This window comes from Mixophyes fleayi, chromosome 9 (assembly GCF_038048845.1).
Source record: "Mixophyes fleayi isolate aMixFle1 chromosome 9, aMixFle1.hap1, whole genome shotgun sequence".
NCBI lineage: Eukaryota > Metazoa > Chordata > Amphibia > Anura > Limnodynastidae > Mixophyes > Mixophyes fleayi.
Window position 1 is genome coordinate 114,182,966 of NC_134410.1, and position 25,158 is coordinate 114,208,123.

Genomic DNA, 25,158 nt, shown 5'->3' on the forward strand with positions numbered 1-25,158 from the left:
TATTGTTAGAGCAGCTAGGTTTTATTTACAGAGAGGCACAGAAGATTTATCGGACAACGGGAAGACACTTTTTTTTTTTTTTTTTTTAAAACAGGGGCACTGAACAAGCTTGATGGCAGATGGGGTCAGTTAGAGTATGCAGTATCGCTCTTTAACCACTAGTCCACTTCCTGATGTATAGCCAATCAAAACTCTCCTTTTAGAATACGATTTGTAGTCCTCTTGAGCAACTCCAATTGAATTGGTCTTTTACATCCATAAACGCAGAGGGTGCCCCACACCCTGCCAAATATCTTACTACCTGAAATAAATTTGTTATGCATCCTTCAGCTTTAAGCCGTTTAAAAATCGCAGTCAGATTAAGAGAACACCAATTTCCATTGCTTAAATGATTAGTCCATGTACCTCATATATAAGGCTGAGCAGTCCTTAGTGTTGAGTTACTCTATACAATCCATAACATGTATCTGCAGAGTATCAATGTCTGGGGCTTTGTACTGACACTTGGGGCAACAGTATTCTTGAAGTTCTGCCACAGGGTGAAAGGAAGCTGCTGGTGGATTTTGGTAGGGCATGTGGTATGACCCTATAAGGAGAAACAGATTAGTTATAGTCACAACTGGGTAAAGATTTACAGAAGAGAATACAGTACTTTACCTGGCAGACTTGGACGTAATTTTTCAGAATGTCTATTCCTCATCACTTCCATCATAGCCCTGAAACACAAACCTACTTGTTAGAATTGTGCCTTGTTTTAGCTCTTATCTCCATCTAACGTATGGGGACCCAGACCTGGCCCCTTCAGATTCATTCCTCGACCTTTCTTGCTGTAGTCCATTTAATTGTTCCTGCAGCTGCTCCTTTTCTGCATGAAGCCGAACTCTGGCCTCTCGTTCTGCCTGAAAATCTGCACGAAATATGTCTGCCTAAAATTAAAGAGAGCGATTTAGTATAGGAGAAGACCATGATTGTAGAATAACCATGTGGATGGTTGTACCTGGGCTTTGAGCACAGCTACTGTTTCTTTCAGGCCTTTTTGTTCATCTGTTTCAACCTTAAGCTTGTCTATAAGTTCTTGTTTGGCTACAAGAGCTTCTTCTGCCTCCTGTAGCTGTTGCTTTAGCTCTTGAAGTTCAATTTCCATGTTCTGCAAGGAGGACACAATATGTTAAGATCACTAATAGCAGTGCTTTTTTTGTAAAAAAAAAAAAAAGGTGCCGGAACTCACGTCTTATTAATCTTTTATGAAAATAAATAAAAAATATAGATAGATATATATATATTCTGTAGCCTTCTTTCTGCTCCCCTTCTATTCTGTAGCCTTCTTTCTGCTCCCCCTCTATTCTGTAGCCTTCTTTCTGTTCCCCCTCTATTCTGTAGCCTTCTTTCTGTTCCCCCTCTATTCTGTAGCCTTCTTTCTGCTCGCCCTTTGTTTTTCTGTAGCCCTCTTCTACTTTCGCCCCTTCCCGCTTTCTGTAGTCAGTATTACTTACCTTCTCTGCATACTTCTTTTCACTCTTCTTAGTTCGATCGCTGCTCCTCCCGCTGCCCTGCTTCCGGCCGACGGAAGCAGGACACACACACACACACACACACACACACATGCGGTGCTGCACTGTAGCAGCACCGCAGAGGAAAAAAAAAAAGGTGCCGGAACTCCGTTCCCAGCGTTCAATGGGAAAAAAAGCACTGACTAATAGTAAAACTAAAATTGATCGTTTAATTGGACTCTTCTCACCTGCATGCGTTTCTCCTGCTGAAGGCTCTTCTTGAGGTGGACATCATATTCTTGGAATAACTTGTGATATGCAGCCTGGAGCTGTGCCAGCTTCCTCCTGTGGGAGACACATTGACGAGTGACCAATGGAAGATGCTGAATATCAAGCATAAAAAAAAAAAAACCTTTGCTTTTAACAATCACTGGTGGTTACAATTCCTTTGGACTTATCAAGTTCATCTTTCAAGAAAGAGCTAGAGAATGAAGACTACACTTCTCATCTAGGACTTCTGGAATATAATGGCAGAGCACACTCCAGAAATGTCATTGTTTCTATACGATGCTTCAGACAGTGCATTTATATAGATGTAACAGAGCCTGTTGCATAGTAATGTGTCTGAAAAGGTCTTCTTCTGAAACAGGAAGGCTGGGGCCATGAGTGAGATCATATATAATTAGTTATTGATCTTGGGAGCCAGACTGAAATGACCACAAAATCTGAGAATCAGATCAAATGCAAAGAGTGAGCGTGTTTAACTTTCCTGCTATTGCATTTCAATGGGTGAACACAACAATCCTCTGAAGCCTCCAATGAAGACAAAAGAAAAAGGTGATCATTGTAGAACACATTGCCATCTAATAGTTTCATAGAAGATTGGCTGTTTCTGTGAACTCATGGTCTACTGCACTCAGATGCAGAAATTCATAGACGCCGAACCCAGTTTAAAAGGCCATTCAGATTTCAAATATATAAAAAAAAAAAAAACATTTCCCAATCTGACTCCTCTGCCCTCCTTGGCCAGTATCACACTGAATAAGTTGAGGTCAGGTAAATACCTTGAATGCAGATCTTTAGTGCTGATATTGTTGTTTCTCCATGTGCAAACTGCTGCAGCATTGTGCACAAGTGACAATCTTACTGCTAGGCTGTAGATATTGCAAGAGTTTAGCTGCAGTTTAACTGAATACATAGTAATGCTATTAGTGTCCATCATTAGGAAATGACAGCATGGGGGACAGATTATGAAGGAGAGAGAATACTTTTAAAATTTAATTTACATTAAGATCAGGATTCATGCTTCTCAGCAGGAAGATATTAGTCTGAGAAAAACAAAATCCAAGATTGAAGCGATTATTGTCTGCATAGGCTTCCTGGACAAAGCAGGACACTAATTCAAACAAAGTGCTCCTCCCATTCTCTATCATTATTATTGTACTCATATGTACCATGCGTTGTTGCAGACCATTCAAAGGTATTGTATGCAATGTAAGCCGATTACTTTTCTGAAGGAAGGTTAGTTTAAACCAGGCTTGTCCAACCTGTGGCCCTCCAGATGTTGTGAAACTACAAGTCCCAGCATGCTTTGCCAGTAGACAACCAGTTGATAGCTGGAGGGCATGCTGGGACTTGTAGTTTCACAACATCTGGAGGGCCGCAGGTTGGACAGGCCTGGTTTAAACCATTACTTTAAGGAAATCTTAGTTCTATTATGTGGGGATGGTGATGAAGACAGACAAATAAATCTGGTGCTGAAGTTGTAATCTCAGCACAATATTTGAAGACTTCTTAACCTGTAAACCCTGAACCTTGCCCATTTTTAAATACTGCAGGAATCTGACCAGTAATTGCTAAAGTAGGCAACAATTCCCACAGAAGAATCATGTTATCATCTTGATTAGAAGGAAGATGCACAACATAGCTCAATATCTATAGTTGTTGCGTGATTCTGGATGGGTCCAGTAGTGTTCCATTTACTGGAGGCCGAATATGACTTCTGTTTTAGGACACACTTGAAGGTTATCAGTTCAGGACTCGTTCCTGTAGACTCAACCACTGCTTTAGCCAATCCCTGCTTGGAACCACATTAGCTGTACAGGTAGACTCAACCGAAGAGTTTACAGAAGCCTGAGCAGGAGGAAATCCAAGCGATGCTTTCACAGTCTGAGGGACAAAAGCACTGGCAGAAGGACCAAAGTTCCCTAGAACAACAGGTGGAGTGGCACATGTACAGCAGGCCTCAGACTGGGCATTCACCATTAACACTTTGCTTTAGGGTTAAGATGATCAGATATCGACAACAGACTTAACCAGCAGGATTATAAATAGGACTCCTGAAGATGTTTATGGCATGCAAATGATCACAACAGCAACCACAAAGGATTCCTGCATCCTATCCTATTATGATGTGTAAAGTCCATAATTGACTGAACAGTGTCAATTCCTGTTGGTCTGGACTTTCTGCTATCGTTGCAAGAAATGTCTCTTATGTGGTCTTCATTATCCCTCAGCCAATGTTACAGTGGGGATCTAGGGAGCAGAATGTCTGGCTTCTGCTGTGGAACCCTGGACAAGGGAGAGGAGCTCTCATCCATCAGTACCACAGGCAGCATTCCCAAACATGAACCAGTGTATAGCAGGGAAGACGAAAGATTACCTGTTATGCAGGTTTAAGAAATTCTGTTTACAATATACATTTAAAACATACATACACTTCTGGAGAAAACCAGCCACAAAATATATCCCTCTTCCCTTCCCCTCTGTCTTTTGCTTCTGTGATCGTCTCCCAAGTAAGCCTTGATGGGCGCTAAATTACTTGTAACAATTTGCAATGCCACTAAATGGACCTGTAAAATAGTCAGGAGCTTGCAAGAATCTGCCTGCATGCAGCATTTATAAATGTACTATAGCTTGGGCCTTGCTAGCTTTTGCCAAATAGATGTTACCTAGCAAGTATTTGGGAAAATTGGTTTCTGTTTTTGCATGAAGCCAACGTTCTCAAAACAGACCCATATAAATCTTATTTTGACTTCTCACCAAGATCCCTAAATTCTGGTATCGTCAGCACAATGGTTCGCATTGGCTTCTGTTCAGACCAGGTCTCTGGGTGAAGTTTATATGTTCTCCTGGTGGTGTTTTCAATAATTTAGCAACATACAAGTTAATAATAATGATATAGAACCCTCTAAGTTTCCAGCACTCACTGTTACAGGAGGTCCTATGCCAGCTACCCATCAGGATTACGTTAGCCTACAAGACCACTGGTCTGATCGAAAGGAAACTGGCTCAAGTTCACAAATCAGTCCCCATAAAACTGGGTAGATTTGTTTAATGAAGCAGCAACTTCAACATTTTCTGTGCTAAATTATTATGCAAAGGGGAAAGTAGACCTAGTTTTAGGCTATCCCTCCTGGGAAGAGAGAAAGGGATAATGGGGAAGAGGAAGCAAATAATGGAACTGTACTATATGAGGAGTTTTGCAAGCAGACTTTCTAGCACAATATTTGAAACTAGGTAAGAGTTCTATAACACCACTATGTTTATATACACCTTAACACTTACATATATACAAAATAAAATAGGTAAATACAAAATATAGGGTTAGGGTACCTACAATACATCATTAGGCCTGTTAAGGGATTACAAGATGCTATTTAAACATTTTATCAATAAGCCTCCCTCCCCGGCTAACAAAAATGCAGGAGGTTGATGGCCACAGCTCCTGTGTGTTGGCTGTACTCAACACTGCTGGCAAAGTGTTCCTTCTGTGGAAGCAACTGGTGCCAATAGGAGTAGGGTGAGTAACTGTTTAATGGTGGGAATCCCAGGTATCAGATACCAATAACTTTACTAGTTGAGGGAAGTTTTATGGTATGGAATATCCTTTAAACTAGCTGGGCTGCCTAACTGGCGGCTTCCTTCATACATAAGCCCTGTTGTGTCTTAGCAGACAGTAGGTGAACACTATAAGATATCTGATCCTTCCAGTGTACAGAACAGGTTTCTATATTTAAATGTCCCTGTAGGTAAGGCTCACCATCCATAACAGGTTGTACGACTAATAACTTACATCTCCTCGCTGGCATTCTGTCTCTCCACTTTCAGCGCGGTCTCTAGACTCTGCACCTGCATCCTGCGTTGATCCAGCTGTACCACGTGCTGCTTCATCTGAACCTCCCACTCCCGTTGTTGCTCTTGCACAATCCGCAGGCTGCGGAGAGAGGCACCGCGATCACATCACATACACGTTCAAGTTGCTTGGCAACAGGGCTTCTAAAACACCAGCTGTCTGTTCAGCCTGAGCACAGTGAATGCAGCATCACCAATGTATGAAATAGGAAATGGGTGCACACTATACACAACATTCACAATGAGGGCTGGATGCAGCATGAAGTGAAGAAGTTCTAGAATGCAGTGGTCGTGGTCAATTCCAACATCCACTATACACTCTGTCTATATGAATCAATGATCCCTGTGCCCAAGACATAAATGCTGCATTCACCGTGCGGATTAATAGATAACAGGCACAGGAAATACACAGTGTCTACAGCCGTACTCGCAGCTTTACTGTATACATTTTATCTGTCAAGTTGCTGTATTGGCTAACAGTCTGTAAATCACAGGGGCCAATTTAATTAAGCACATGGGGTTATTGCACGCTGTACTGGCAATTACAGTGCAGAAATCTCCACTAAATTTTGATCACATCTCTAAGAAGTATAAGCAAAGATTTAAAATCTGAACATACTGTGGAGGAACCTTGCACGAGGCTCCTATGGGAATTGAATCTCTCTCAAACACTCCGATAAGGCTAATATTTTGTTACGGTTTGTACAGTGGCCATGTTTTACATTTAAATGAGTTTTCCACCTTCAGATGTTAATTTATTGGTTTATTTATGCCGTGTTGTAACTTAGCTTTTTAGTGAGGACTTTATATCATGCAGGAAGTGTTTTCTTATTTTCCCTTCGGGTGCGGCACAGACTTGCTGTCTGAATATAATAGTAATCAGTGCAAAGATTAGAGCTATGCTATATCCAAAGGCAATGGAAAAGAAACAAATATTTCCTGGAGGATATAAATGCTATGATGAAATGTCACTCTTTGTGCCCTAACATAGTAACATAACATTATGTACCAAACATAACACAAGAAGGATCAGTGTGACCTAAAATAAATGCAAAACAGATGCACAAATATGTTCATTCTTGAAGTCACATCCCTATATTTTTACAGCACCTGTGAGATCTGGAAGCACACTGTACCTTCCCATTGCAGTTCTAAGCACACTGTACCTTCCCATCGCAGTTCTAAGCACACTGTACCTTCCCATCGCAGTTCTAAGCACACTGTACCTTCCCATCGCAGTTCTAAGCACACTGTACCTTCCCATCGCAGTTCTAAGCACACTGTACCTTCCCATCGCAGTTCTAAGCACACTGTACCTTCCCATCGCAGTTCTAAGCACACTGTACCTTCCCATCGCAGTTCTAAGCACACTGTACCTTCCCATCGCAGTTCTAAGCACACTGTACCTTCCCATCGCAATTCTAAGCACACTGTACCTTCCCATCGCAGTTCTAAGCACACTGTACCTTCCCATCGCAGATCTAAGCACACTGTACCTTCCCATCGCAGTTCTAAGCACACTGTACCTTCCCATCGCAGTTCTAACCACACTTCCTCTACTGTAATAAGCAATATGCAACCACACTTAACAAGGTCACATCACCTTACAGAATGTATGAGCCAGAAAAGAGCTAAATCTAAGTTCTCTCTGAATTAAACACCTTGGAATACCTGTTCATGAACTGCATGATTTGTTTTTTGTCATCATTCATTTTACAATTATAGTTTAAATAAGACTGATATTACACTGTTTTTTTTGTTTTGGTTTTTTTTTTTAATACAAATTTTGCCTGGAGACTTCCCAATTAACACTATTAAACTCTAGTCCCCTGGCCAGTCGGTGCTGGGCTGTACACATATTTATATAGAAATGTAACTACTCCTATCTGATTTAGCCTTTACAACTCCCAACGGACTTGTCACAACGGATTTTTGTAATCCTTATTTAGACTTCCCAGTCTCTCTCTCTCTCTCTCTCTCTCTCTCTCTCTCTCTCTCTCTCCACATAACTGCCAGTCAAGGTCATATTCTCAATTATCTATTTTCACAGTCAAACAGCAGATTCCAGGTCTATAGGTAGACTCTGCAGTCTGTTCATTTATGCCACGTAGTACATCTGGCTTTTCAAGGTCAAATTAGTCTCAACTTTAAGTTTTCTGCTTTAAACTTCCAACTACAGCCCAACTGGTATTACAGAGAACACTGCTAGGTAGATATAAGCTCATACGTGGACTTAGAAATGGCTGCCCTGGTAATAGGGAGCCGTGGAGATCCCCACTTTCTGGGATCATTAGCACAGTGGTCAGCATTGCTGCCTGACAAGACTGGAGCGACGGGTTCTGTTCAGACCAGGGCCCTATCTGTTTAGCGTTTGTATGTTCTCCATGTGTTTAGGTAAAGGTAAGTAATGAAAGAGTGTAAATTGTACTAGTGCCACTAGTAAGTCCCTCACCTTTCCTCCACCTTCCTCTTCTCCTGCAGCGTGGCCTCCAAGCTCATCTGGCTCTCCTTTAGCTCCCCCAATAGAGAGGTCACCTGGGCTTTTACGGACATCTTCTCCTCAGCGAGTAGCTGCAAGACACAGAGGGAGTATAAATATATGTATAGATCTATTAGCGATTTATATAGTGTCCACATATCATGCAGACATTTATAGAGAATAATCATTCACATCCCCCCTGCACCAGTGGAGCTTACAATCTATGTTACCTACACACATATTATAATATTGATATAGATAGATATCTATCTCTGATTGGCTCGAAGAGTAGAATTGCCAGGTCACCCAAGGTCTACTGCAAGTACATCAGACACATATTACATAGCAGCTGAAAGCACCTGAACTGGCTGCAATACAATCTGTGTATTTCACATGTCCTGATCTGCCATAGCTACTTGTGCTTTGTGAACTTTCATCATAAATAAGAAATAAAGTTGATGTGTTTTTTTCTTAATGACATGTCTGCTACAGAGTTTGGGAAGTTATATGCACAGAAGTGTGTTTGAGTTTTTCTTCTTTACAAAGTTTGAGTCATCAGGCAAATTACAGCGACAAATACTTCTAACAGCATAGAAACATCAGTTTCTCTGGAAATTAAGACACATTATTATTTAAATGCTGAGTAAGCATGACTGCGAAGTCATATACCAGTGATTGCTGTTATTTTGGCTCTGTCCAAAAGATAAAACCTGTTATTGAGCATTGTATTGTTACTGTAATTAGGCGTGAATGACCAAAGGTCAGAAAGGTCCGCTCTCTCCTAATCAGTCTATCCATCCGTATGTACTTAACCCGCCCACTGTTTCACACACTGCAACTAAGGAAACATACCTATATATGACTCATACTGATGACTTTACTGATCCATTCACTGTGAGAAAGCAAATCTAGATATTACAGAGAACTTGTCACCTGATTATGGATTTAGGAGTTGCCATTTAAAGCCCATCTGTTTTTTTTATAAATGCATTATTTAAAAAAATAAACAAAATTACAATTTGGCCACAGACCGCACCTGCCTAGGAGACGGCATGTAAAGTAGCCCTGCTCCCAATTCTTGCTACTTTATTCTCTATACCAGAGGTGCTCAAACGGAGCCCTCAAGAGCTACCAACAGGTCATGCTTTCAGGATTTCGTTAATCATGACCAGATGAGTTAATCTGTTTTTCTGGGTCAGTAATTATCCCACCTGTTTTTACAAACTTAAATCCTGAAAACATGACTTGTTGGCAGCAGCGGGGACTGGGTTTGAGCACCTCTGACCTATACACTTTCCCGGGCTGCTCCACCGACAACATATCTGGAAGAGCGCTATGCAGGGGCGGAGACAGGCTACTTTACAAGCATTCACCCATGCACGTGGTGCCACAGCAGAACACCGGCTGTTATACATGCACAGTGCACATGGCAGCTTAATGACCATTTATCATTACATCTAATATGCTGCATGTGTCTGGAAGAATTGGTGCAGACAATATCACAAGTGCAATAAATAGACTACTATCCTAAGCTGCACAATATAAAGTAATTATTGGTGCAGGGGCAACTACTAGTGTCTGGAATCCCTCTACAAACAGAGATATAATGAATGGACATGGACTGTAACACATTAAAATGCTGTAGCAAATCCAGAAATGGAGAAGTCTCTGCTCTGCTCCTCTCTGCTCAGCAGTTTTACTAATGTTGACTCTCCGTTGACATTTATTTGCGGTGTAAATGTCAGTTTTATAGCACACAAAGAGAATTGGCGTCTGGCACAGTTGGACTCGCCCTGTGTGGGTCTTACTCTTGTTCCCGGCACTCAGACACTTACAATGCCCAGCTCTGTTTGCGTTAGTTATTACATTGCTACAGCATACTGTAGTTGACTAATGACTGGTACCTGCAGCTGTCGCCGTGCATCGGCTCCTTGGTCTGCCAACTGGCACTTGAGATCTGAAACGTCCCTGTGCAGCTTTTTGATCTGTTCCTGGAGCTGGGCGTTCCTGCAACAGAGCAGATTATATTTGCTGCCACCTCCACGCCCTCCCGAGAGTCATCAGCTTTACAATAATACTCACCAGCTCTCCGTCTCCTTCAGTTGGTCCCGAAGACCCTGCTCCACACTCGCCCTCCTGAAACAAGACCGATTGTGAGCAGAGTACGGTGTCAGGTGCTTCGGAAACTCTACCTGTCATTCTGGGAACTTACCTGCCCCCTGCTCCATGTCGGACATCTGCGTCTGTAAGTGGCTTCCTGTCCGCAGGTTCTTCCTGTAACAAGAACACATAGGTCAATGTAATAATACGAGAACAGAACCGGTGACAGCAACACTGAACCGCTGGTCCCTCACCTGAAATAAAACCCCATTTGTAGGCGCTGAGCCCGTGATTCGCTGTTTTTCCTTCTGCAGGTTCAAGTTTGCTACTTTCAACAATTGCAGTTCCTTTACAACAACATCAGATGACAGAAAGCCAACTGTGAATAATGGGTAGTGAAACCCCCTCCAAAATCGTGTAAGATATACAAAATTATGGCCAAACATACACTTTTATCATTATGATGCAATAATCACTTTTTGCTCTTTACAAATTTTAACTTATTACATCCACCCCTTGGATAATGACTGGGTCACCTTTGTAAATGTATAATCCTCCTAATATAATATTAATATTGTGACAAACTATTGTAAATACATTTTTTTTTTATCATCTGAGGTTGCAACATCACCACTTCAATCATCCGATACTTACAGGAGTGACCCCTTTGGGTCCCTCGTTCTCCTTGCAGTCTGTGCTACAGAAAACATCTGATAAAGTTTCAGGTATTTACCTTCTATTTTTAGCCGGCCTGTATCCAGTTTGCTTTACGGGGAAACTAGTCCTCACCGTGTGTCCGCAAGGCTTAAGAACAGTCACTTAAATCGCTTGCCCACCGTCAAATGAATTTAATTTATTGGTTTGTACAAGTCCTCATACAACTTTTACTAAACATGATAGTTTATCTCCATGGCCATCTTCCAGGTTCAGCCATGTTTTTATATCAGCAGGCAGAGCTATGTCATATCCCTGCTTGATAATATAAAGCCAAAATCGTAAAACAATACATTTAATAAATGTTGTAGAAAGGAGGTGTATGCACACACCAATACATAAAGTTGTCCGATGGTGCAACACCACTTAGAATTCCAAGACATCTGCAATGCCACTCTTACAGGACATCGTGTGCTATGTAAAACCATGGTTTTTAAAATATTCTCTACAAAGTACAACTGCATCTTCAGAACATTTCCCGATTTCATTATCGGTTGCATTCCATCAGCAGTATGAATATCGGAGGCTGCACTGTGTGAACAGATGTGTGCAAGACATGAGGACTTAGTCTCACCTGCGCAGCTTGGGATGGCCCCTCGTGAATTCGTGCTGTCGCTTTGATTGTTTCACACACACTGGGTGTCAGCGTTTCACAGGAGGACAAAGAGCTCCCAGGGCTGCTGTTAGCCTAATAACACACAGCACAGCAGTCAGGCAGGGGCCAAGCCGGAGAGTCAGGCAGAGAGAAAGACATGGGGACATTCATGTAAACTAGTGCACAGAAATCTATGCTGCTGCTCCTAGTAACCAATCAATCAGGTGTTAGCTGTCATTTCCTAACCTGCACTACAAAAATGACAGCTAGCATCTGATTGATGTTGCCCATAGCAACCACAGTCCTCCTGCACACAAGTATTCATAAAAGTTCCTTTGCTGTGCACAAGACTAGCTGACCAGAAGGAGACCTGAAAAACACATCAGTACACCAAGGCGTTGATTTACCAAAAACGTACGTTATCCCCAAGTAGGTGGTGATCATTTGGTTTCCAAGTTTAGTGGATCTTTTGTTCACACCCAACTGCACAATTAGATGAAGAAAACACATTTACAAAAAAAATAAAAACTATTTTTCACTAACTTTATTTGGCATCTGGATGTGAACAAAAGATCAGCTATGGTGGGGATATCTTACACCTTTAGCAAATCATCTACCATAGATACCTTTGGTGTTGAACTGCAAGCCTCTGAATGTCCGTATACTTTAACACAAAGACTTACCCTGGTTGCTACCTTCTGAATATACCGTGACTTATTGAGTGCCTGGCCAGGGTTGTGGTTAAAAACAGTCTCCCGTTTGAAACAGCAAACAGCCCAGCCACTAGCCAGGTACACACGGATGGGAGAATCACTCCAGCATCAGAGCGCTGACATCACAATGATTGACAGTCCCTGCGCTATTGCAGGACGTAGTAGGGGAGAGAGTTCCGTCCACAGCCGTCTTGGTTGGGGCTAAACAGCTCCCCTGGTAATCGGGTAAATGCCCAGCAACTGGACCAAGTCATACAACAAGCAAATATACTACTGGTGTAGCTGTGGGACTAAATTTAAAATGACAGAATGAGTCTGAGCCCATTCATAGCACAGATGGATAGTCATAGACACAAGCCTGTACGTTGGAAACCTCCACAAGTGTTAATCTACTTACTGAACACTGCTATGACTTGTACGAGATGCAACAATTAATGGATCTGCTCATGACTGACTATTTGATACAAATGTCTCCATCCGTTACAAAAAAGCACACACAGATATAGCATGGATTGGCCAAGAGAAGGCATTGCCGCTCTGGATTTAGCCTCAGGAATTGCTTCACCAACATATAGCAGATATAGGAAATAAACTAGAGCAAAGGGCACAGCTATAGTGCAGGTGAGGTCTAAACACAGCAGTGGCAGCCATTTTGTTGAAGATCAATGCATTTCTTACACGTCTCTTGGTGTCAGTTCCACAGCCACAAGTGGAGGAAAAAGCAAAATATCAAAAGGAGCCATTTACTAATTCAAATCATATTACGCGTCGATGAAATGGATTCAATAATATGCACATCTTTACCTACTTTTAAATTGTAGTTCCCTCCCTATATCGCTAATAATTACAGCATACTATGTCCACTCCGTTTGTAAAGCATGTCCTTAGTAGATTACCATTGTATCAATAGTCTGATAAAGGTGGACACACTGTTTAAAAATTAAAAGGAGCAGTACTCACAAATTATAGGTAGCACTTAAACCTTTATCTTTCTGCAAAACATTGGTACAAGTGGTTCAGTGATGCCATTGGATTTGGTGAAGGGACAGGCTACATTCATAAGACAGCTGCACGAGTACATTATCAGCATGTTAATAATCCCAGTAACATAAGTAAATACCTCTTCATACATCTTCTTCGGAAGCCTCTGGGTAAAGGCTGTGTCTTCTGCCTGACCCCTGTCCATCTGTGTCTCTCTCACGGGCTGGTTGTCTCTGGCGGTGACTTGTCCTAGCTGCTTGTTGGCCTCTTCAAGTTGAGCCTGCAGGGAAAGCTGTTCCTTCGACAGCCGCTGCACCAAGTTCTTGGCTTCGTTGAACTTGTAGGCAATGAATTCCCTCTCTCTTCTCTGCGTGTCCTGGAACTCCAACATCTCGCTGTGTCTCTTCCGCAGCATGGCGTTACTCTGCTCCAGAGCCACTGGCGGGAGAACCAGAAGAATTGTAATATTATCTGCCAATCAAATGGATTAAAAGGAACATATACCCAGATTCTAACCAAAATACCTTTTTTTTTGTTTTTACAAACTATAAGGAACAGAACTAGGTATTTCTCTGCAAATCACAAACAGCGGTGAATATAATAAATACAGGGCATGCACATCTCCAATTATAAAATACAGTACAAGTATAAATTCTTGTTTGAGTTGTATTAGGTTGCTCCAGCTCCTATGTGCCTGCTGGGCGCGAGATGGTAGCTCCTCCCTCTGAATTATAAGTGGCGGAGCCCAGCGGACCGGACACTCAGGGGAGAGGCTATATAATATATACACACAAATATACAGGAAAATCAAAAATGAAATATTAATAAATGGATATAACACAAGGAAATGACAGTGAAACAACAATAAAGGATCTAAGCCCTATAGAGTGGTTCCTTGGCAGAAAGCTAATATGTGAGAGATAATAATGTCACTAAGACTACTGATGCAAATGACTAATAAGGGTTCAGTGATCTGTACAAGCAGGAAGTGGTGGCTGTAGCAGACGTTTATGGCCTTTTATTAGATTTAATGTATTTGAATGTTTGCATAAATGCAATTACAATGTAACAGCCGTCCCCTTCTCATTGTTCTAGATTACAACAGAAGGAAAAAAAAACATTAATTGGAGATTACAGTCTGCTGGCTTGTAAAACTTAATGACCTGAGGGACAGTTCTTGCGAAAGAGGGTTTGTGTGAATTTATTATTGACAGAAATGTGTATCAATGTTCATTTTTACCCAATATAGTATATTAAAATGTAGTGAACTAATTTTTTAAAAACATTTTTTTGAAAGAGACTCATCACAGGTTTTAGGCAGGAAGTCTCCTATGCCCAGGAATATATATATATATATATATATATATATATATATATATATATATATATATATATTACTACATGTTACTACTAGCTCAGGTTCTGAACGACTGATATTTATGGATGTTGTGAATGTCACTCAGATATTTGCCATGAGACAACTCAGACACTGTTTTGCAGTCAAGCCCGATGCCTTGAAGGTTTCCCCACCACTCACCTCTCAGGTCCTGATTTTCGACACACAAGCGTTGGAAGGCCTCGTGATTAGAGACTTCAGACGGGATAGTCTCCGGCTTCCCCAAAGACTCGTCCCCAAGCCCTCCCCCGCACAGAGGACCATAGCTACCACCTGGGCTCTCGTTGGGTTGCACCATTTCGGCGGCCTGCCCTTGGGCGCTCATTCACTGCGCGCAGACTCTTCAGGTTACCAGTCTACGTGATGGAAGAAAGAAGGACATCAGGAGACATTATCAAAACCACATTCTTCCATTAACACAGAACTCCACGTTTTATTTTTTCATATTCCTAGCTGATAGGCGATTTATTTAGCAGTTATTTTCCTTTTTTGTGTCGCTTTTTGGTATCAATGAAGCGATGAAAGTTGTTGAATACATGTAATGGGCTGAGCAAAGATCCGGCAGGTCCTAATCAAGTGAGTTTGAAGAGAAAGTTTTCATGCATCAATCCCAAGGTCTAACTCAGTCATTTGGTGCCAAGAAGCTTACACAAACTACGTTATTGCTGTCAATATGGGCAACAGCCAAACATCTAGTGTGGGCTGAAAATAACCCTAATCTCTGATAATGATCCTATCTAAATTGAGAGGATCCCCATTTGTCACGGTGGAAAATGCGGTCAGAAGATGACGGTGTCCATCATTCCGTGGGACCTAATGGTCAGAATTCACCTGTTCAGGGAAAGAGGGGGGGGGGGGAGAGAGAGGAGGGAAAGAGGGGGGGGGGGGGGGAGAGAGAGGAGGGAAAGAGGGGGGGGGGGGGAGAGAGAGGAGGGAAAGAGGGGGGGGGGGGGGGAGAGAGAGGAGGGAAAGAGGGGGGGGGGGGGGAGAGAGAGGAGGGAAAGAGGGGGGGGGGGGAGAGAGGAGGGAAAGAGGGGGGGGGGGGGGAGAGAGAGGAGGGAAAGAGGGGGGGGAGAGAGAGGAGGGAAAGAGGGGGGGGGGAGAGAGAGGAGGGAAAGAGGGGGGGGGGAGAGAGAGGAGGGAAAGAGGGGGGGGGGGGAGAGAGAGGAGGGAAAGAGGGGGGGGGGAGAGAGAGGAGGGAAAGAGGGGGGGGGGAGAGAGAGGAGGGAAAGAGGGGGGGGGGGAGAGAGAGGAGGGAAAGAGGGGGGGGGGAAGAGAGAGGAGGGAAAGAGGGGGGGGGGGGAAGAGAGAGGAGGGAAAGAGGGGGGGGGGGAGAGAGAGGAGGGAAAGAGGGGGGGGGGGAGAGAGAGGAGGGAAAGAGGGGGGGGGGAGAGAGAGGAGGGAAAGAGGGGGGGGGAGAGAGAGGAGGGAAAGAGGGGGGGGGGGAGAGAGAGGAGGGAAAGAGGGGGGGGGGGAGAGAGAGGAGGGAAAGAGGGGGGGGGAGAGAGAGGAGGGAAAGAGGGGGGGGAGAGAGAGGAGGGAAAGAGGGGGGGGAGAGAGAGGAGGGAAAGAGGGGGGGGGAGAGAGAGGAGGGAAAGAGGGGGGGGAGAGAGAGGAGGGAAAGAGGGGGGGGGAGAGAGAGGAGGGAAAGAGGGGGGGGAGAGAGAGGAGGGAAAGAGGGGGGGGAGAGAGAGGAGGGAAAGAGGGGGGGGAGAGAGAGGAGGGAAAGAGGGGGGGGGAGAGAGAGAGGAGGGAAAGAGGGGGGGGGAGAGAGAGGAGGGAAAGAGGGGGGGGGAGAGAGAGGAGGGAAAGAGGGGGGGGGGGAGAGAGGAGGGAAAGAGGGGGGGGAGAGAGAGGAGGGAAAGAGGGGGGGGAGAGAGAGGAGGGAAAGAGGGGGGGGAGAGAGAGGAGGGAAAGAGGGGGGGGGAGAGAGAGGAGGGAAAGAGGGGGGGGAGAGAGAGGAGGGAAAGAGGGGGGGAGAGAGAGGAGGGAAAGAGGGGGGGGAGAGAGAGGAGGGAAAGAGGGGGGGAGAGAGAGGAGGGAAAGAGGGGGGGGGAGAGAGAGGAGGGAAAGAGGGGGGGGAGAGAGAGAGGAGGGAAAGAGGGGGGGGAGAGAGAGAGGAGGGAAAGAGGGGGGGGAGAGAGAGAGGAGGAAAAGAGGGGGGGGAGAGAGAGAGGAGGGAAAGAGGGGGGGGGGGAGAGGAGGGAAAGAGTAAATGTAAATGATGCAAAAATAAAAATCATTGTGTAAACTTGTGTGGATGCTTCTTGTTTCATTTCTGCACATGAACGCGGTTGAAAACTTACACATTCTCCTTAATGGGACCATATGGATGACAAGAAGCGTACAGCTATGCATTTGGCTTTACAACACGACAAATTCCTGTTTTTACACAGACTCACATTTAAAAAAACAACAAATAGACAAAGGCAGTTTTAAATGCACACAAACTAATTGCAATTTAACTTATGTTGAAAAAGGCATGCCCTAAATATTATACATGGCACCGGAAAACTAATTGACCACAACAGCTTCAGATCCCTCTGTTCACTAGTGAGTCTCTGCTAATCTGCTTTCACTTTTATTTATAGGTCTTAGTCCCTTGGCCGACTTCCTCTCTGGTTTCCAAGGCATAGAACACGGTATTAAAAAAAAATAAAAAAAAATAAATTCAAAGGATACACTGACCAATGAACACAGCCGATTTGGCCACTCAAAGGTGAAGGAACGTTTTGGCTTCTCATTAATGGTGCACAGTGACCCACTAGCCTCCCGGCAATAAACCTGGCGCAATTTTGCTCTATAGAAAACCTCAGCTGAGGCTCCGCTTTTCTTTCCCGGTTATAAAACAAAGGTCATATTTTACATGTGGTCTGTAAATAACATTGCTCTTTTATAGGCCTCTACATTTCTGCTTCAAGCAGCCATTTTGTACCAATAGGGCAATACAGTACATGGGAACGGGGTCAGGCAGGGTGTGTTGTGAAGCTGAAGGATTCTGTTTATGGATGATAATGAAACATCCAATTTATATAATGCATTCAGAGAGAATGGAGGCCCCATGCTATTATCTGGAAGAATGTAGATTAACATGTATAACTATTAATAATAATAATAAATATTATATATATGGGAATGAGTTCTTTGTACAGCGCTGCGGAATCAGTGGCACTATATAAATAAATGATGATGATATATCACTGTTAATACATATATTATTTACAGTAACGTATACATGTATTATCAACTAATATTTGTGAGACAGAAATACTAAACACTTACAGAATGACAAATATGCCACTTCATCAGGAAAACAAAATGAAAAAACAAATTGGACATTTCTTCCATATGATATGACCCCCCTCTGACCCCTTCGCACACCCCACTGACTGAATTGTCAGAGTAGCAAGAATCCAGTAGGTCCGAGAGACACTGAACCCCCGGCTAGTTCTGTTAATTAGGGAAAAATCAATGGAATCATTTAGTGTATTCACTGAACTTTGAATGACACCAACATAATTGCCAGATCCCTCGGTGTAACTCCCAGTCTCGGTTCCTTGAACACATTACAAACCCACAGATTTACCCGAGGTAAAAAATGGACGGGGAAAACTCTATTGTCCAAGCAGCCTTGTTTCTTTTTGTAACGAGAGGAAAGAGAAAAAAACAGCACTAAACTGTCCACTTTTACTAGAATTAGTCACTCAAACACCACATCAGTGTGTAGACCAGCGATGGGTAGCCCGATACACCTCAAGGACCAAATGGGCAGCCCTCTAACTCATTAAAAGGGCTGAACATTACACATAGGGGTAAATGTATCAAGCTGAGAGTTTTCCGGCGGGTTTGAAAAGTGGAGTTGTTGCCTATAGCAACCAATCAGATTCTAGCTGTCATTATGTAGAATGTACTAAATAAATGGATAGCTACAATCCGATTGGTTTTTCAAACCCGCCGGAAAACTCTCAGCTTGATACATTTACCCCATAATCTCAGTAATAAAGGTAAAACAACACATTTAATCAAAGAAAGAGGCACTTATCTGTAATAACATATCAGCCGCCATTTTAAACAACTGTTACAACCTATAACAAGCACATCTGACAATAAAGCATGAAAATATCCTCATGGATGGATGAACCACGCCAGCAATTCTATTAGAAGAGCTGGCGCTCCAGCAGAATGCCTGAAGCAAATATAAGCACCATAGTGATGATTCAAAAGAATGTATCCAAACCGGAACAGCGAGAATAAATATTCCGGTATAAAGATTTATTGTGACTACTGTTTAACAAAAGGTGAGACTCCTAATCGGCTGTACAGGAGAGAAACACTGAAGGTCCCTTGTGAGAAATTATTGTGTCTTCTCTGGAGTCTTTATTAATTCGGGACAGTATTGTTCCTATATTTGGCCTGGGACAGACTATCTACTAGGATATAAGTGTTCTTATATTATTTATAACTGGAATAAATGCAATTTAGTGTCATTCCTTTCTAAGACACACTACAGAAAATTCCTCCCGATACCATATTGTTAACGATTTTACCAATGACTGAAAGTCCCGATCGGCATGCTGATTCCTGTGTACACGCTATACACATTGTAGACTAATTTACAGTCAGATCTGTGCTCTTCATCTGTCATAACCATCGGCTGAAAAGATCATTACTCTGCACACTCCACAGAGAACTATGGACACTGCCGGTCCTGAGGGCATACACACTGCAGAATTGGAACAACATCGTTCCATCGTTAAACGAGATTTATAGTCTGGTTTAAAAATCAAATGAAATGATACGATGAGCTTTGGAATGATCAGGGGCAGACTGGGCAGGGTGGCATCTGCTCACCGAGCCAGTCCCATAGTGAACTATCTTGGGCTGGGTCACCTGCATTCCCTTTAAAATGTTCCTGAGAGGTTGCTGAGTCGAGTCTTGCCCCCACAGGTTAAAATTTTCCAGCCCCCCCCCCCCCCCCCCCCCCCCCCCCGGGAACGGTAATTGTTCCTCGTTGGAGCGTACACACTATTGCCTGTAATGTATACCCAGCCTAAGAGCTCTACTAGGCCTATGAATCTGTATATGGTATAAATATTGTTTTTTGCTTTGTTAAATATTTTAACAATTTAATAAATATATTATTTTTCTAAGTATTTATCTTAAGCCAATTTGCTATAAAGGAAGAAAGATCCGCCATTGAACATTTATCCATTTTCAATGCACAAGATGTGGTTTTCTTGAGAACCACTTACAGATGGATCAGGTTTCCTTCATGAAATGTAAACACTCCATAGCGCTGTAACCACTGTCAGTTCTAACTGTATAAACGTAGGGATATACGGACACGTATCCAAGTAACAGCAGCTAGGACTATTTCACTTATACCACACATATAACAACCAGCACCTACATTTGTTGCTTTGTACCTTTACTAAACAGTTTCTTGTATAGAAGCTTTCATAAACGTCATGAGTTCAATTCCAAACCATGGCCTTATCTGTGTGGAGTTTGTATGCTCTCCCTGTGTTTGCATGGGTTTCCTCCAGGTGCTCCGGTTTCCTCCCACAGTCCAAAAACATACTGGTAGGTTAATTGGCTGCTAACAAATTGACCCTAGTGTCTGCCTGTCTGCCTGCCTGCCTGCCTGCCTTTCTGTCTTTCTGTCTCTGACACAGACCCTAGTCTGTGTATGTATGTATGTATGTATGTTAGGGAATTTAGACTGTAAGCCCCAATGGGGCAGGGACTGATGTGAGCGAGATCTCTGCACAGCGCTGTGGAATTACTGGCGCTATATAAATAAATGGTGATGATGATGATACATGAATTATGTATACATAAGTAACAGCTTTTGGGTACTGTGCCAGTGGTGTCCAAAATGATACAGTATATAAAAGCCAGTTAGTCTGACCCTATGCTCAACAAGCATGCAGCTTGCCTTATAAGATACGTAACTTGACACAACTGGAACATAATAAAACAGCTGTAATCATTTGATGAATCTACAGAGGAGTCATAGGGGTATATTTACTAAACTGTGGTTTTGAAAAAGTGGAGATGTTGCCTATAGCAACTAGATTCTAGTTATCATTTATTTAGTACATTCTACAAAATGACAGCTAGAATCTGATTGGTTGCTATAGGCAACATCTCCACTTTTTCAAACCCGCAGTTTGGTAAATATACCCCCTAGGGTAGATTCACCAAACCTTCTAAAAAAGGAAAAGTGGAGATTTGCCCATAGCAACCAATCAAATTCTAACTATCATTTGCTAGCGTGTACTAGATTAGCGATGGGCAACCTGAAACTTTGGGGACCAGATTGTGCGACCCTCTACCCTTCAAAAGGACAGCACGTTACCTTTAATCTCAGTAATCAGTTAAAACAATACATTTAAACAAAGTCACCTATCTGTAACAACAGGCATTTTAAACAAGTGGTGGGCTACTTGTTGCCCACCACTGTACTAGATCAGTGCTTCCCAAACTCAGTGCTCAGGTACCTCTAATGTTTTCCATATCTCCTTGCTGGAGCACAGGTGTATTCATTACTGTCTGACACATTGTAACAGATCCAGAGGTGGTATAATTATAATGTCAGTCAGTAATGAATACACCTCTGCTCCAACAAGGAGATATAGAAAACATGCCCTGTTTTCTATATCTGTGGTAGGGGTTTCACTTTCTAGAAGGTGTGAGAAATCTCTCCCATGGAAGGAAATTGAAACCAAAACTTTACTCTACTATCGGTTAACAAGAAGACCAGGAGATATGGACAAGGAAGCAATTGGGGATTTTAACTGTGCAAAAAGTGAAAGGTTTCCTTTTTCTACCACAAAGGAACAAAAGGTTTATAAAAACATAAAAATGAGCTTCTACAGACTACAGCCAGTCCTTTATCTAGACCTGAAGCATTTTTGGGCAAATACAGAACTGAACTCAATGATTGTTGACCAAGCGACACCCGGGATCTCTGAATGGATGTTAGTGTGCTCCCGTAAATCCACAGTGGTGGATTACAGACAACCAGCTACCTGCTTTTGACAATATAAAACTTGCCCCAAGGGGGTGGGGGTGAAGCTCATAGAATGGTCTCAGCAAAAGGTCAGAAATGCAAGGCTTTGCTTAGAAATTAAAGATATTTAAATTGAGCTTTAAAGTTAGTTTTAAAGAGAGAGACGATCCATCACTGGTTGAAGCAGACAATATGAGAACTGGACCAATATTCATAAGAATGTAATCAATCAATTCACTAGCAGCTAATGACAGCACAGAAGGATGAAGAGGCACTTTGTGCCTCATGCCTTAGTAACGTCACCAATTCCTAGGCCGAACATTGTCTCAGCCCTTTAGATAGCTGCCTCCACTGTGCATAGGCGCCAAATCCGCTTTGAAAGACAGAGCAGTTATGACTAATCAGTCATTCAGAAGTTGGTCACCACCCACAGACATGTTTCTGTGAAAGTCCAGCTCACTGATTTAAATCTACAAATAGACAGCACAGCAGTAATCTGTGCTGCAATAAGTTATTTTATTTCCTTTAAATGTTTACATAGTTAACTTTTAATACCACAACAATAATCAGAGCAAGGACTTGGGTTTGATTCATTTCAAGGTGCTATCTATGTGCAGTTTATATCTTGTCTCCATCTGTGCACAGGTTTTTCCCGGGGTTTCCCCAAGTACAGTAACTTCCTCCAACAATCCACAGGTATATAATAATGGCAGGTTAATTGGTTTCTGGCTAGTATGCCTGAATAAAAGCTCTCTGATTGTAAGTGATGCTAAATATGTAGCGTCTACAATAATTAAAGGATAATAATTTATAATTGCTCTGCACTGTTAAAGAAATAAGACAAGTATGATAGTCAATATGACATTAGGCGTACACAATGCACAGGAACTCCGGTGCTGGATCAAGCAGTTAATTCATATTTTAACAGACATTGAAACGCTGCAGAAGTCACTATAGAATTTACTATTCCTATATTATATATAGTTTTACATAGTACCTCACCATAACAAAGCCTCATAGACAGATGTAGCTACAGTGACACACAGAGGCAATTGGAACAATATATTGAAGAGGAAAAACAATAAGAAAACAATAAAAATAACAATCAATTGTTTCTCTCTTACACTGATTAGCGAGAAGTAACGTCATCACTAATACTATAGAGTAGTGATGTCACTCGTGTAAAATATATGCTTATATTTGGTGAGCAGTGAGGTCATATGACTCACTGTGCATTAGACGATGGAACACATTAAAGTCAGTGGAGGCAAAATAGCCCAAAATATGAGGATCTCCTGTTCAAATTAAACCTTGTGTATTACAGGGGATAACATATGTTTATGGGTCTATAATGTGGCACGCTTGGCAAGTTCTTTCCTCCATTATGTGGATCCCAACATGTTCCTGGTATTCCCCTAATTCAAAAGTTCAGCAGTCTTCCAGACATTGACTGTATTACGAAACGGTGGGTTTGAAAAAGTGGAGATGTTGCCTATAGCAACCAATCAGATTCTAGCTATCATTTTGTAGAATGCAATAAATAAATAAAAGCTAGAATCTGATTGGTTGCTATAGGCAACATCTCCACTTTTTCAAACCTGCAGTTTAGTAAATATACCACTTGGTAATTATGTCTGTGTGAGTGGTGGAAAAAACTTCCTTTTTTTTCTCTTATTCTTCCTGGTTTTTGAAACTTTCTGAATAAGAGTTACGTTACCTGTACATAGGATTTTATAAGCCACCCAAGAATTACCTGTATAAACGAACTTGGCAGTGGCCATGTTGTTTTATACGACCACTGAACGCCTTAGTGACTTCTCAGATCCTTATGCTTTACGGTAGCAGATAGGATATTCCCGCGACATTTAGACAGGTATATGTTGGTTTGTTTTTCCAAGAAGGTCATTTGCTACAGTTATTTTTAAACAACAAAATAAAAACCCTACTCAGTGCACAGTCTGTAACATCTGAATTCTCTCAGTAATGTTTATGTGTGTGACCTTTACAAAGAGCCAAACATTTCTTCTGGTTTGGCAAGCTGAAACAAACAGATAATATTTAACAAGCAACAATATTCATAAATACATGTTACAATTTTACAAAAATTAAAGAACTGAAAGCTTTTTCCTCAAAGGCTATTCTGGGGGATAGTATTTTACAGAGCAGACAGGGCTCAAAGGGGTTTTCCAAAACCTCTTTGCTCACAACATCATGTGACTGTGGTTGCTTTGGTAATTACAGGCCACCATGGAAACTATGCAGAATTATTAATCAGTTTAGCATCCTGAAGGGACAAACCAAGGAAAATTGTACCTATCATGCTTCTTATAGCCTATCACAATGATTTATGTTCAAAACTTAATTTTTTCATGAGACTGCTGCTTTATAACAATCTGTAGATAGAAATCTCCTCGTCAAGTATATATACAAGTGCAATATTTAATGAAGGAGCATTCTACAAATGCAGTTAGACATTGAAATACATTTGAGATATGGTGGCTGCATGAATATCCGCTCTTTACTGTAAGACATCAGCAAAAGACAAATGTAGATGATACAAAAAAATATCAAATTGTCTGATAACATGCAAAACTCCCCAATATAAATAGTTTTTGCAGCAATATAAACAATATCTTGCATAAAACTATGCAAACATTACAACAGATTCAAAATAGTCAACAAATAATTTAGGCATCTTAATCTTACCTAATAGGTGAGTGGTTGAGGAAATCACAGTGTGGCAACTCAACTGTCACAGATCTTTCATTTCTTATATGAATTGTATTGCTTTTAGAGTTTCTCAACCTCCGAGGGCAGCTGATAAATAAGAAAACATAACTTGTTTTGCTCTCAGTCTAGATCAGCCCTGTCCATGTTACCCTGCAGGTAAGACTGTAACCTATAGATGGCAAGCTATTAAGACTATTTGTTTTGGTGTGTGCATGTTGTATATCATCATCAGTTATTTATAAATTGGCATTACATAATATAAACTGTAATAAAACTGACTTTTCCTAAACTAAAAGTTACAAACTAATAAACAATAACATAGTATTAGAGTCCAATCCCAGTAAATAGGTCACTGACAAAACAGGCAAGCTGTGGCTCTCTGGAGAGACTGACTGGGCATCCTGAGATTTGTAGTTCTACAACTCCTAGGGAGCCCAAGTTTAGTTCCTGTGGTATAAATGGCAGCCTGGAAGGTATAACATGCTGGGACTTGTAGTTCCACAACAACTGGAGAAACATAGGTTGCCTGACTTGCATATCCCACCTCTGCACTCCATGCCCATAGTAATAAGATCTGCACCAAGTGACTAGTACCACAGACTGTCTGTTACCCACCTTACAGAAGAAAACAGCAACCAATACCTGGAATATAATGAAAGTGACACAGTCAGGACTCTGGTTTCCGGGTTACTTCCCAGTTACGTGACGTCATCACGTAGGGACTTTTTAAAAATTTTGTGGGGCGACGCGTGTTATGGTCTGTGAATAACAACGGAAGTGGGGCAGGGTCTACATTTTGCGGCGTGACGGA

The 25,158-nt window shown here is 42.1% G+C and overlaps 1 protein-coding gene across 8 annotated transcripts; it reads right to left on the bottom strand.

The window, feature by feature from the left end:
- Positions 1–91: 91 nt before the first annotated feature.
- On the bottom strand, positions 92–25,121 carry IKBKG (inhibitor of nuclear factor kappa B kinase regulatory subunit gamma). 8 transcript variants are annotated; one of them, XM_075185049.1, is made up of 17 exons: positions 24,963–25,121; positions 24,324–24,434; positions 14,744–14,958; positions 13,346–13,644; positions 11,492–11,605; positions 10,458–10,550; positions 10,316–10,377; positions 10,186–10,239; positions 10,008–10,110; positions 8,077–8,195; positions 5,566–5,706; positions 1,739–1,835; positions 998–1,147; positions 793–926; positions 658–716; positions 406–586; positions 92–301 (listed from the first exon to the last, which is right to left on the bottom strand). In XM_075185049.1, exons 3-16 carry the CDS (start codon positions 14,925–14,927, stop codon positions 441–443), a joined length of 1,755 nt encoding a protein of 584 aa, XP_075041150.1. In that variant the 5' UTR covers positions 14,928–14,958; positions 24,324–24,434; positions 24,963–25,121; the 3' UTR covers positions 92–301; positions 406–440. The 8 variants fall into 8 exon arrangements, with proteins under 8 accessions (XP_075041150.1, XP_075041151.1, XP_075041146.1 ...); XM_075185050.1 differs by having other exon boundaries at positions 92–586; positions 820–926; XM_075185045.1 differs by having other exon boundaries at positions 92–586; positions 24,990–25,120.
- Positions 25,122–25,158: the final 37 nt, after the last annotated feature.